The sequence below is a fragment of the Convolutriloba macropyga genome, chromosome 4 (genome assembly GCF_964194025.1).
Source record: "Convolutriloba macropyga chromosome 4, txConMacr16.3, whole genome shotgun sequence".
NCBI lineage: Eukaryota > Metazoa > Xenacoelomorpha > Acoela > Convolutidae > Convolutriloba > Convolutriloba macropyga.
Window position 1 is genome coordinate 32638539 of NC_134471.1, and position 14469 is coordinate 32653007.

A 14469-nucleotide genomic window follows, 5' to 3' on the forward strand; every position below is an offset into this window, starting at 1 on the left:
AAGAGGGGGGAGGGGCCGGTGTGGATTAAGGAGAGAAGTGAGAAGGGATGTTGGGTTGTGTGGGTGACTAAACTATAAGACTCGCCCTACACTCCATGCATATACGTCTCCATAACAACTTCGGGGTGAATTGCATACTTCGAATCTAGCAGGCTGGAGAAAAACTCTAAGATCACTTAATTCCTTCTAGTCGTCACCAGGTTATCCCGTTTATGAGGATGAAATGTCAAAAAACCGATCAAGCGAAAAATCGGTCAAAATGAAAAAAGGCCACGCAACTAATGTAATTGCTACAAATTTCGCTTGAGAGCAACTAAACATACCGGACATATGGCCAGAACAATACTGGACATACGGCCAAAAATTAGCCGCCACTGCTTCCGATAATCTTGATTGGGACTGAAAGATGAGAAAAAATTTTGAAGCGCGAAATAATTTAACGTAATTTTTAGCTGGACGTACTCCTGGCTCTTGATGAGTGGATAGAGCATCTGGCATCAACCCCAATAAGCATTGGAAACGGTAGCTGAGACTTATACGAACAAAGTTCAAGTCGCCGGCATTCATAATTGGGCTTTATCGCGTTTCTTTTTGATTGCGTTTTTCGGTACCGACTTTGTGAATCTATATCATTTCTCTGAGGAACTTCCGCTAAGAAGCACATTTGAGCAGAATGAGAGCAGAGTGAAACAGCAAGCAGTTTTCTAAATGATTCTCAATTAGATTTAAAAGTTTACATGCTTTACCGGTATTTGAGAAGAGTTTCAGATTACCATATATTTACCTTGAGTTGTTGAAGTGAATCACTACTCGAGGTGAGGTCCTGGAATTATGATTCGACAAAACGTCGTCTGGGGGGGGGGGTGATTTCCCATGCTGCCGAGAAAACTCGGAGTTAATCCAAAAATTGTTTATGACGTTAAAATTTTCCATTTTCGCATGAAATTGACAAGAAAAATGCATGAATGGCAAATATTTTGCATGAATGGTTAAATTCTGTTTGGAATGCTATTTTACTGTCATTAAGTTATTAGGAAATTCAAGAAACCTTTGCCTTTATCCTCATTAAAAAACCTCATTTAAGGTCTAAAACCTTGCACCAGGCTCCACTTTTTTTCCAAGTTGTTGTCTTTCAACATATCAAACAATTCAAAAAGTGCTGTGAGTACTATTGACATTGCTTAATATAATCGTTTAAGGTAATGGAACAATGGATGTGAGTGTGACTTCAAAGTTCCAAGAATGTCCTAAAATTTTTTAAATATTTATCTCAGTGGTTTTGGAGGACAGCAAAATTAGAGACATTAGGCTTCACTTGACCAGTCTATACCGTTTTTCAAGACAAAAAAAATATTCGTGCAAAAGCAAAAACCGTTAGAGTGAGAGAGATTGACAATATAATTGTAAACGAAACCTCACAAAAATAGAAGTTTGAGTTTTAAAAAAATGTTACAAAGCCTATCTACTAATTGAACTACATAATACCATGCCTTACTAAAGCGACAATGAGATCTGACCTTAAAGAGACTACGAGACAAAAAACAACCAAGAAACTAGCAAAAACAAAAACTTCACGGCAAAAACTGAATATCTAAATTTAAAAGCACATATTAACAACGTCAAAATGCAGCCAGATTAAAACCTAACTACTCAAAACTAATTTCTCCTAACTATACAGCGGATGGAAAGTTTTCTCATTGAGACTAAGTTACAAGTCAACAAAGAAAACGATCAATTAGGCGAAAGTCAAAAATTAATTAACTTTTTTTTAGCCAGGAAGTTTCAAAAGTCTTAAAAATCATCAGCTTTTAACTAAATAATCCTTGATAAACTACTATGAAGTTATTAAGCCAACAGGCTGTCTTGTCTTTGGGTACCTATAGCCTAAGAAACGAGCTAAAGAATAACTTAAAGAATTTGAAACGATTTGCGAAAACACAATCTATTGCTACCATTAAAATCTTAAGCTATTATCTGAATATTATGTATTTTTATTTCAAATCTCATTTCTACTAATTCAGCGGCAGGAATTATAAGAATTTTACTGAGAGATTACATAAGTTTACCTGGGCCACATTTGTAAACCATTGGGATCTGTTACAACGCGATTGTTCTGAAAGAAGAGAAAAAGAAGAGCAAAAAAAGACCACTCGTAAAACGTTTATAAAATTGCATATTGTCCAAAAAACAAACATCGGTGACAAATAATAACAGTGAATATATTTTTTTTGGAACACTGGAAATTGGATTTGACCTCTCATTGATGAAAATAAGTTACAATTTGACGAAATGGACGACAAAAACTGAAAAGTTTGAAAAATGTTTGAAAAGGCATATCATAAACTTTAAGACTAAAGGCTATAAACTGACTAATTGATTCCGGTAACATCATTAATTCAATCCTCAATTACAAGCTTGAGAGACTTGTCAGCATCTTACTCCTAACTAAAGAATAAAAACAAGCAAAATAAATATTTCAAGAAAAAATTTGAGCGAGAAAAGTGTGGAATGCATTAAAAAATGAACTTTTCACTAAAAACTTTTCTATGTTCAATTATTTTTTTAACTGCAATAAGATTCTTTTTTTTATCAATATAGTTTCAAAAAATCAAATATGAACAAATACATTAGAACCACGAAGTTTTTGAGAAAACTCGTAGTATCAACGCCATTAATTTGATTAGCTTTCAACGGAATTCACTAAATACGCTAAACTATGCCTCCATGGGAAAACAAGTTTGTTTGCCTTTCAAATTTTGTCAATAAGACCTTACAAAAAGTTATTGAAGATGAAAGCAACAAAAAAGACATGCAACAACCAAAAACTCAGTAGAAAAGAGCCAAAAGAAAGTGTCGAAGCAATTTAAATCATAGGTTCTTCTCTGAAAACTTTATATATGATCCGTTGAACGTCTGCCTTGAACCAATGGGAACTATCAGTTTTAGGATAAAATGATTTCAAAAGGATCCAAAAACAAGGAAAATTACCCGAAAATTTATAAAAATAAATGAAAACTAGTGGCATTGAAGTTTTAAAACTAATAGGTAGAAGATAAAACCGCTAACCGGAATATTTTTGGCCGCATTAGAATTAAAAAAAGATCCAGAAAATACTAAAATTGGCCGATATTTTACGAAAAAAAAATTTAGGGTTGGTTAATGATCCAAAAAAATTTCGAAAAACTATTTTTTAAGTCTTAGCAGCCATTAACCTCAAATGCTTTTAACAGAGGTTAAAAACTACTCTCAGAAACAACACGATGGCAAAAAAAGATGTTTGTCATGCATACATAATCAATAAGAGATCACAATAAGTCTTCAGACTATGAAAACAACTACAAAACAGGCAAAAACCGAAAACTTAGTAAAAGCTTGACAGAGGAAAGTATCGAAGCCATTTAAATCATAAGCTCTTCTCTGAAAACTTTATCAATGATCCTTTGAACATCTTCCCATAACCAATGGGAACTATCAATAATAGGTTAATATGATAGGATTTCAAAAGGATCCAAAAATAAGAAAAAGTACCCGAAAAATAAAAAAAATGAAAACTCGTGGTATTGAATATTTAAAACTAATATGTAGAATATGGACGCTAACCAGGTTAAATTTGGCTGCACTAGAAATCAAAAGGGATCCTGTAAATACGATGACCGACTAACAGTCCACGAGAAAAAGTTTAAGATGGGTTAAAGTTCAAAAAAAATTTTGAAATATATTTTTTAAAGTCTTAACAACCATTTAACTCAAAAGCTTTTAAAGCAGGTCAATAACTACGCTCTGAAAAATATGCTGACAGAAAAAATTGTTTTTCCTGCATATATAATCAATAAAAGATCACAATTAATTTTTAGACTATAAAAACAACAACAAAAACAGACAAAAACCAAAATTCAGTAGAAAAGTGCGAGAAGAATATTTCGAAGCCATTTGAACCATTAGCTTTTCTCAGAAAACTTCATCTGTGATCCGTAGAATGTCCTTTCCAAGTCAAAGAGATTAGAATATTATTTGGATAAAGTTTATAATCTTTTGGATAAGAGTTCAAAAATAACCAATAACACGAAATTATCCAAATTTTTTTTTCAAATAGGTTAATATGGTAGGTTAATATGGTTAACATGGAAATCCTATCAAAAATAGGTTAATATGATAGGATTTCAAAAGGATCCAAAAATAAGAAAAAGTACCCGAAAAATAAAAAAAATGAAAACTCGTGGCATTGAATATTTAAAACTATTGTGTAGAATATGGACGCTAACCAGGCTAAATTTGGCTGCACTAGAAATCAAAAGGGATCCTGTAAATACGAAGACCGACTAACAATCCACGAGAAAAAGTTTATGATCCGTTAAAATTAAAAAAAATTGAAATATTTCTTTTAAAGTCTTAACAGCCATTTAAATCAAAAGCTTTTAATGGAGGTCAATAACTACGCTCTGAAATAATATGCTGACAGAAAAAGTTGTTTTTCCTGTATATATAATCAATAAAAGATCACAATTAATTTTTAGACTATAAAAACAACAACAAAAACAGACGAAAACCAAAATTCAGTAGAAAAGTGCGAGAAGAATATTTCGAAGCCATTTGAACCATTAGCTTTTCTCAGAAAACTTCATCTGTGATCCGTTGAATGTCCTTTCCAAGTCAAAGAGATTAGAATATTATTTGGATAATGTTTATAATTTTTGGATAAGAATTCAAAATAACCAATAACACGAAGTTAGCCAAAATTTTTTTTCAAATAGGTTAATATGGTAGGTTAATATGGTTATCATGGAAATCCTATCAATAATAGGTTAATATGATAGGATTTCAAAAGGATCCAAAAATAAGAAAAAGTACCCGAAAAATTAAAAAAATGAAAACTTGTGGCATTGAATATTTAAAACTAATATGTAGAATATGGACGCTAATCAGGCTAAATTTGGCTGCACTAGAAATCAAAAGGGATCCTGTAAATACGAAGACCGACAAACAATCCACGAGAAAAAGTTTAAGAACGGTTAAAAATAAAAAAAAAATGAAATATTTCTTTTAAAGTCTTATCAGCCATTTAAGTCAAAAGCTTTTAATGGAGGTCAATAACTACGCTCTGAAATAATATGCTGACAGAAAAAGTTGTTTTTCCTGCATATATAATCAATAAAAGATCACAATAAATTTTTAGACTATTTGAGCCATTTGAACCATTAGCTTTTCTCAGAAAACTTCATCTGTGATCCGTTGAATGTCCTTTCAAAGTCAAAGAGATTAGAATATTATTTGGATAATGTTTATAATTTTTTGGATAAGAGTTCAAAAATAACCAATAACACGAAATTATCCAAAATTTTTTTTTCAAAACTTTGAATTCATGTGTTATTGAAGTCTTATAATCAATAGTTAGAAGGAAAAACCACCATTGGAATTTGTTTTAGTTTCAGTAGAAAAAAAATGGGGTTCTGTCAATACTGAGACTGACTAAAAGTTCACGAAAACTTTATGATTGGTTAATGTTCAAAAATTTTTCGAAAAAATATTTTTAAATTCCTAACAGCAATTAATTTCAATAAATTTCGACAGTTGTCAATAAATACGCTCAATTGTGCTTCAGCGGCAGTATGGGTATGTTTTTCATTCATTGGTGATCAATAAGACTTCACAACAAGTCTTAGGACTATGAAAACAACAACCAAATCAGGCAAAAACCAAAAGTAGAGAAGAGCGAGAAGAAAATGTCGAAGCCAATTGAAACCATAAGCTTTTCTCTGAAAAATTTATCTGTGATTCATTCAACGTCTTCTTTAAGCCAGCAGGATCTGTCAGTTTTAGGTTAACATGATAAGATTTCAAAAGTTACCAATAATACCGAAATATCCACAGAAATTTTTAAGCTTTTCGAAATCTTGTGTCATTGAAGTCATATTTTTAAAAACTAGACTAGAAGACAAAACCGCTACATAGATCAATTAGGGTTACAATATGACAGATGAGGGTGCTGTCATCACATTGACCGACTTACAATTCACGATAATAAGTTAATGATTGTTTAATATTTGAAAAAATCTTCGAAAAATTATTTCTAAAGTCTTAACAGCCATTAGCTGTTCACTCAAAGCACTAGATATGCTCAATTAAATCTCATTACGGAACATATTGCACTGTTAGCCATTGAGTCCATGCCATAAGAATCCAAAAAGTTTGTAAAACTTTAAAAAGAAATTCAAAATTTCATTTAGAATTACGTAAACTCAGAGTCGAATTTTTTAAAAAAAATGAGCAATTCCTTGAAAACGTTTTTTTTGTTCATTGGGCTTAATTTGATGCTAAAGGAAATTTTTCGTTAACCTTACTTTGATTTGAAAAGTGAATTGTCTCTAGGTGACTTAAAAATAGGTGAAAAAAGTAGAAAAGTTTTATAAAAAAAAGAGCTCTCAAATAGATTTCGATTTTTTTTGTGATATTGACGCTCCCTATGAGACCAGAACTAGTCCTTTTTATAGTTTTTAGTCTATAAGCAACACGAAATTGGTTAATTTTTCGGCAAGAAATCTAAGTTTGAAATACTGTTTTTATAGAAAATATCTTAATTTGCAGAAAAAATCTTACTAAAAGTGAGCAAATATCCCGTGTTCACACAAAACTTCAATCCTCGATAACTCCTCGAAAAAAACAAAAAAAAAATTCTAATTTTGAATTCTACGCTGGACCAGCTTTTTAATGTTACCACTCACTTTTCTCTGCGATGAATATATCGATCGGCTAAAATTGACTGAAGAACAAAAAAAAACCCATTTGAATATATAGTTCTCACCCCCCCCCCACAAGTGGGGTCGGAACAAAAAGTACACGGCCAAATTCCTTTAATAGCTGAAAACAAGCCTTAAATTCCAATATAGAAATAGAAAAAACCGTCAGATTGCCGGAATAGATTCGAAAGAAAAGACTTGCGTGCCGTATAATAGAGATAGAAACAGATACAGATCTAAATTGAAAAAAAAATCGACGCCGCTTGCAAAGCTAGGTTAAAAATTTTCAGCAATAATTTAATAAAGCTCCTTAACATTCAGTACGCAGAAGGCTTTTATTACGGACCGTTACTACAAATATAAGTTCCTTTGAGCTTAAACTAGTTTAATTTAAAGTTTTAAAGTGCAAAAGTCATTTTGTTGAGTGAGGTAAGTCTCGTATGATGAAAATCTAATCACACAAATGATCTTAAAACATTTGCTAGAGAGAGCATGAAAAATGAACTTACGCGTAAAAACGCCGCAAGTAAGAGGAAGAAGTCATTCAGAGATTTTATCCTCTTCAGTTTTGCTGTGTGAACAAATGTAAAACGAAAAAGAGCGTCAGAAGAAGACGAAACAAAGAAACTTAGCAGGACATCTCATGACGTAAAATTCAAACAATTTTCATTGTTTAAACAAGAACTAGAAATAGAGCGGACTATGAGTGAATTGGGAAATACATTTCCAGAAATATCAGATCAAAAATTTTTTAAAAACTGAAAATCAATGTCAAAATACCGCATGTGAACAAAATCCTCTGGTGAGAGAGAAAAATTTGGTTCTAACAAAATACAAGGCCTATAATGAACTATAAATGGATTGAAAAAACCATTTAGATAAAGAATCCAATCCATAAAAAGGAGAAAACTTAAAACATAGCTGGCAGATTGCCAGAAAATAGCCGCAATAGATTCGTAGATCGGCAGTCTCGAAAAGAAAACAGTAAAAAAGGCAGACCAAAAAAATGTCTTTTCATTGAAGGCTGATCTGTTATATTTTGATTTAAAATCTGTATAAGTTATTGCTGCCTCTATTAGCTGATCTCAAATAACCTTCATTTAGAGTGACACATACCCATTTGACCTTAACTCTTAGAATTGAAGTAAATAAAAGTCAATTTCAAAGTGAGGAAGTCATTTTTGAGAGTGAGGTGAGTCAAGTATGACAAAAAATTTAATCACGCGAATGAACAAAAAACCCGCTCCACTAAGAGGAAAAAAGTGGCGTCACGCATGAAATTCAGTTGAAATTGCAAGAACGAATGAACAAAAAGTGGCTGTGACGTCATAAAGATCGTAACAAAAATCATGACGACGAAATACAAAAAAAACCAAGAGAAGGCCAACAATAGCCCCAGCTATTGCTGTGCGGCTATTAAAAATCAGATTGAAATTACCCTAATTGAACAAAAACACACAAGCGAAAAAACGAATTTTGGTTCAAACACCCATTTCTCATTCTAGTTTAAAATATAAGTGAAAAAATTTCACGCCGCAAAACCACTTGCTTTATTGCTCAACTTCACTACTTCAAAATCACTACTCAAATTTGGCTCCGAAAATCATGAAAATGAGTGAACAGATCTTAAAAAAAACATAGCAGGACAAGTCCTGACGTACAATTCAAAGAATTTTCATTGACTAAACAGAAAACTAGATCTAGAACGGACTATGAGTGAATTGGGAAAACCTTTTCTTAGAGAAATCAGATAAAAAAATAAAAGAGAACATCAATGTAATGCCGCATGTGAACAAAAAACCATTAGCGAGAAATGGAAATTTGTTTAAAAAAACTAGTTGTAGAATGAGCTATGAATGGATTGGGAAAACCATTTAGAAAAACATCCGGTCCAAAAAACAAAACAAAAAAATCAAAGTGAAATTGCCGCATGTGAACAAAAACCGCTACCGAGAAAGCGAATTTTTGTTCAAACACCGTATTCTCACTCTACTTGCAAATTAGAGCGAAAAAAAATCACGCCACAAATCCACTCGCTTTTTCGCTCCACTTCCTGTTTCGGCGTGACCAAAATCACTACTCAAATTTGGCTCCGAAAATCATGAAAATGAATGAACATATCTTAAAAAAGACAGCGCCCCATTACAATTCAAATTCTTTGAACTGTAAAAACAACCAAGAGAGAGACTTTACCTCGAATCAACTTTTATCTTTAGCTATAGTTCGGCTCAACATTTATCAATGAATTTTTTGGACCAATCTGTCGAGCATCAGCTAGCGGCAAAATTTTAGTGCTATCTGAAATAAGTCGTCAAAGTTATGATTTGATGAGAATTAAGCTGAAATGAATTGTGAGTCGTCTTCTAAGTCAAGATCTAACCCAGGTTTAGACCTCAACTTATGAAAAATCTTTATAATTCTAGTAGAATGTCCATTATTGACTATATATACACAGTCCAGCTCCTAACTTAAGTCGAGGTAAAGTCTTTTCATGGACCAGATAAGGTCTTTTCATAGCAAATTAAGGTCGAGCTTGGTCTTTTAATCGGTCGAGCATGGTCTTTTCTCGAGTCGAGGATCGCAATTTGTGGGATTAATAACTATAAATTTTCTATTTTTCTTTTTAAAGATGTGTAACGCCGACCAGCAACACCAAACTAGCATTGCAACAGGCAATCTGCCTTCGAAAAACAGGCAGAATCTCGCCAAAAAAGGTTGAGAAATATCGAATCAGCAAATGCAGGTTTTTTGGTTCCAGCATGAACATGTTAGGTCGAGGTAAATTCGAGCATCATATTTGGGTCGAGTTAAAGTCCAGCATCAAAAATGTTGGTCGAGCCAAACTTTAGCTGAAGGATTGGGTCCAGCTAAAGTCTTTTCATGGGGTGTTTGATTCCAGCATGGTCTTTTCATACCACTTTTTGGTCGAGCGTGGTCTTTTCTTAAATCGAGGCCTAAACCTGAGAATACTTGGTTAGAGGTTCAGCTGTGACCTACTGCATAACGCTTGTATCAGCCGTTGTTCTGCTAAGCATGCCTGTTGTGGGTGACGAGCTGAGCCTTGAATCGCGCCCATAATGTCTTCTGCGTCTTCCACTACTTGGCGACTCAAGTGAAGATGTGACACGAGGGCGTTCGCTGATTGAACTCAGCCTGGTACGTCTTCCTGCTGAAAATAGCCCCCAGACATAAGTAAACCCCTAAGATGTGTCATACAGAGGTTACCTTTTCTTTCTTACGAATTACGATTTAATCGCGAAGCGGATTCGGTATTTCAGGATGATATGAAGCATTCCCGAGTCTATATATCGCGTCTTGTGTATAACCGACTAAAGTCGGGGAAATTGCTCTCAAACGACCGGCGAGCGGTTGGCTTCATCACTAACCAGCTAGAGTTTAGCGAGGCTAGCTTTAAAGTAATTGAAGGAGCGCGCGAGGTGAGCGCAACGGAGGGTGCACCGGGGGGATTGATGGAGGGTTGGAGTCCCACCCTTCACACCATGACTCCCACCCTTTAGAGCCTGACGAGAGGGGGGTTGGAGAGGGTGGACGGAGGGTTGGGGTGGAGGAGGGGTTGGAGACAGAGGGGAGGGGGGGTGACAGGGGGAGACAGGGGGTGACAGGGGGGGGGGGTGACAGCGGGTGACAGAGCGGGTCAAACTTTTAAGTTTCTGTGAATTGCACACTTGGAGACCAGTGAGCTGAAGGGCTCTAAGAGCACTTAATGCCCTCTGGCCGCTACCTGTTCATCCAGTTTTTGATGACGAAAAGTCAGAATGGTCCGGCGAAAAATTGGTCCAGCGAAAGATTTGCATAAAAAGACCAGGACCAATATTATTGTTACAAAACTCATTTGAGTGCAATTAACAAAAAGGGCCACAGTAACAGCCGGCTGAGAAGATGAGGGTGGCTATATTATTCACCAAAATGGTATATATCAAGGAAGATTGAATTTAGCGTACGCTTTGAATTGGCAATATCGCTTTTTAGTTATTGAAAGAAAACTTTTGTTTTCTGAATATGGGGTAATGACTATATTTCAGCCTTGCATATGTGAAAATTTGAGAGAAATCCAAGCACATTTGGTTTGTTTGGATCAATGCTATCTCAAAAAGCCTTTATTTCAAGTGCCAGGTACAAAATGCGTTCTTCCGCGAAATAGCTTTAACTGAAAATGAAAACCAAAACAATGCAAATTTGTGATTGAATCTTAGTATTTTAAAGCAGATAATTTTCTCATTCGAATTGGTAGTTAGCATCATTCCCCTTGGCTGTTTAGAGATCAGAAATGTCATTGCAGACACCGTTTAGCATTATACCATGCAAGCCTCAAAAGATTCGAGCGAAACAAATTTGATTAACTTTAATCTGATCGAGAATTATTTAAATTTCCCGTTTCAAGTTTTTGTTTTTTCGGCATGTGCGGCATTTGTTCTAGCTTTGAAAATATAACCTCCTGATGACGAATCCCAGGTTGAGACCCCAGAGGCAACCAAGTGTGTCCATAACGCACTAGGGGGCGTAGTGCGACCCGGGCCGAGGATTTTCCACAAAATAACGGGGAAAAGAGTGTAAAGAATGTAAAAAACATAACTGGCAGATCGCCAGAAAATAGCCGCAATAGCTTCGCTTCGTTGATCTGCAGTCTCAAAAAAACAGTAAAAAAGGCAGACCGAAAGAATATATTCTTTTCAATAAAGGCTGAGATGTGTTATATTTTGATTAAGAATCTGTATAAGTTATTGCTGCCTATATTAGCTGCTCTCAAATAACCTTCATTTAGAGTGATACACACTCACTTGACCTTATCTCTTTGAATTAAAGTAAATAAATGTCAGTTTCAAAGTGAGGAAGTCATTTTTGAGAGTGAGGTAAGTCAAGTGCGACCAAAAATTTAATCACGCGAATGAACAAAAAATTTCGCCCCACTAAGAGCGAATAATGACGTCACGCACGCACGTCAGTTGAAATTGCATGAATCAAAAACCAGATTTGGAGTGGTTGTGACGTCATATGGTTGTAACAAAAATCTGAACGTCAAGATAAAAAACATAGCCGGAAGAATTCCGGAAGAGACTCGAAGCTTCAAATCAAACTAATATCATTTTAGTTTTTTAATCACTGCAATTAAGACAAAAATAAGATATAAATCTTCCTTGATGGATGTAAATCATGAAGGAGCAAGTGATTTCACACTAATTCAAAAATTACTTTAAACATAGAAATGACAAAAGCAACAGAATAATAATCAAGGCAAAAAACTGTCTACAAAGAAAACCAAGACCCCATGAAAATTCCAGAAAAAACTGATCAATCGAAACATTCAAAAAGGCTTTCCAAATCTCTCAGTGATACCCTATGTTAAAATAAATCAATCGCAAATCAAAGAAATGAAAAATATCAAAGAAAAAGCTGAAATCATTAATTATTTTTTTTTGTTACTTATTTACTTTTTATCAACTGAAAAAGCAATATATCGAATAAAAATAGAGATGCCAATAGAAGAATTGATCGATGCAATCTAGAATTTGCGGAGTATGGGCACAATGTAAGAAACACCGAAGCAAAAAGACTCCTTGATTTTTGAAAATTGAAATTCTAATTAAAAAAAGAAGGAAAACGAATCAATTTCAATTTTTAGCATGCAGACGTAGTGAAGACAGAGAGCCATCAAAGATATAGAGCTATACACTGAACAGATACAAAAAAAAATAACACAGAATGCACCCATACGAAACACAGAAAAATTTTGCAAGATGGTCAAAAAATTATAAAGACTGAATATATCAAAAAATTTACTTTTATTTCAAAAACGTAAGGACAAAAAATCGAATTCGTACTGAAACGAAAAAAAATTTTTATATTGCACAAAAAAGCCATTACTAGTTTTTAAAACCAAAGAACAAGAACAACTAAGAAAAACTGGGAAAAAGACTACCAAAATTGAGTTAGCATATGTACAATTTCATAAAACAAAATTACTTCACGGCAGAAAGAGGCGTTGAGTATATGAATTCAAAAACAGATAAGTTGCCATATAATTTGAATTCTGAAAAAAAAATGGCTGAAAGATCCAGAATTGAACAAAATTAACAGAAAAAAGTCAAAAAACCTTAAAAATCATGAAGTTTGCGCCGGTTTTGAAGCTGAAACGCATTTTCAGGCTCTGCAAAAAACTGTGATATCAATTTGTTAATGTTACATTATAATAAGGCATCGTAAAGAAGTTGTTACTACAAAAAAACTAAATTATAGCTAACAGATTGCCAGAAAATAGCCGCAATGGCTTCGTAGATCGGCAGTCTAAGAAAAACAGTAAAAAGGACAGACCAAGGAAATTTGTCTATTCATTGAAGGCTGATCTGTTATATATTGATTGAAAGTATGCTTATTTTTTGCTGCCGCCATTAGCTGCCCTCAGATTAGAAGTGGCTGTTACGTCATATGGTCGTAACAAAATTTTCATTGACTAGAACTAAACCTAGAACGGACTATAAATGAAATGGGAAAAGCATAAAAAAACGAAAAAAAAACAATGTCAAAACGCCTCATGTGAACACAAAACCAATAGCGAGAAATGGAAATTTGTTTCAAACAAAAGACTAGGACTAGAATGAACCTTGAATGGATTGCGAAAACCATATAGAAAAAAATCGGATCCAAAAATTGAAAAACAGTAAAAAATATCGAAGGCAATTTGCCGATTGTGAACAAAAATCACCAGCGAGAAAAAGAAATTTTGTTCAAACACAATTCTTTCACACTAATTCAAATTCGAGCAAAAAAATTATACGCCTCAACTTCACTCGCTTTTTCGCTTTATAACCTGTTTCGGCGTGACCATAATCACTACTCAATTTGACTTCAAAAATCTTAAAAATGTCTGAACAGATCCTTGAAAAAAACATAGCCTGAAGAACTCCAGCTCGAAGTGGAAATACAAATAAATGCAATCCTACAACTCACAACTCATCAGACAAAATTTTAGGACTGTCTCAAAAAAAATTAAAAAAAATGAAATCTATTGAATCATGACAAAAAATCTGATCAAATTTTGACATAAAATGAGACTCCGAAAAAATTATCTCTGTCAAAAATTACTTCACCAACACAATTAGTACCTACTAAAACCACTTATGAGAATTTTTAAACAGTTTGAAGCCAAATCATGGAAAACTGAGCTTTTATAAACAACATTGACTAAAAAACTGGAACAATTTAATAGTTTTTTAAATATTACAAAAGCAAATTAAACCAAAAAAATTCTTTTCAGTCAATATTTTATCCAGATAATCACAACACAATAGGCAAGTTATAAAGATAGGCAAAGAAACTTGTCTAAAGAACAAAAAAAATAGGAAAAACTGCAAAAAATTAAGAAAACTAGTTCAATTATTCGCCATTTTTCGTCATTTTTTTCACCAAAAAAGGCTTCATATCCACAAAAATGTAATCACTTGTAAACTAAAATTTGCCCAATTATTAGATTTTTTCAATGCCTATTTGAGACAGCAGAACAAAACAATAGTAAGCATAGCTGGCAGATTGCCAGAAAAAAGCCGCAATAGCTTCGAGATCTGCGGTCTCAAAAAAAACAGTAAAAAAGGCAGACCGAAATAATATATTCTTTTCATTAAAGGCTGAGAGGTTATATTTTGATTATTAATCTTTATAAGTTATTGCTGCCTTTATTAGCAGCTCTCAAATAACCTTCATTTAGAGTGACACACATTCA

The 14469-nt window shown here is 33.7% G+C and overlaps 1 protein-coding gene across 1 annotated transcript in view; it reads right to left on the minus strand.

The window, feature by feature from the left end:
- The window catches only part of LOC142338395 (uncharacterized), a 239615-nt gene that overhangs the window by 129563 nt on the left and 95583 nt on the right, over positions 1 to 14469 (minus strand). Inside the window, exon 7 of the mRNA XM_075388151.1 lies at positions 9732 to 9903. Within this exon, the coding sequence (XP_075244266.1) occupies positions 9732 to 9903 (172 nt within the window). The remainder of the gene's footprint in view (positions 1 to 9731; positions 9904 to 14469) is intronic.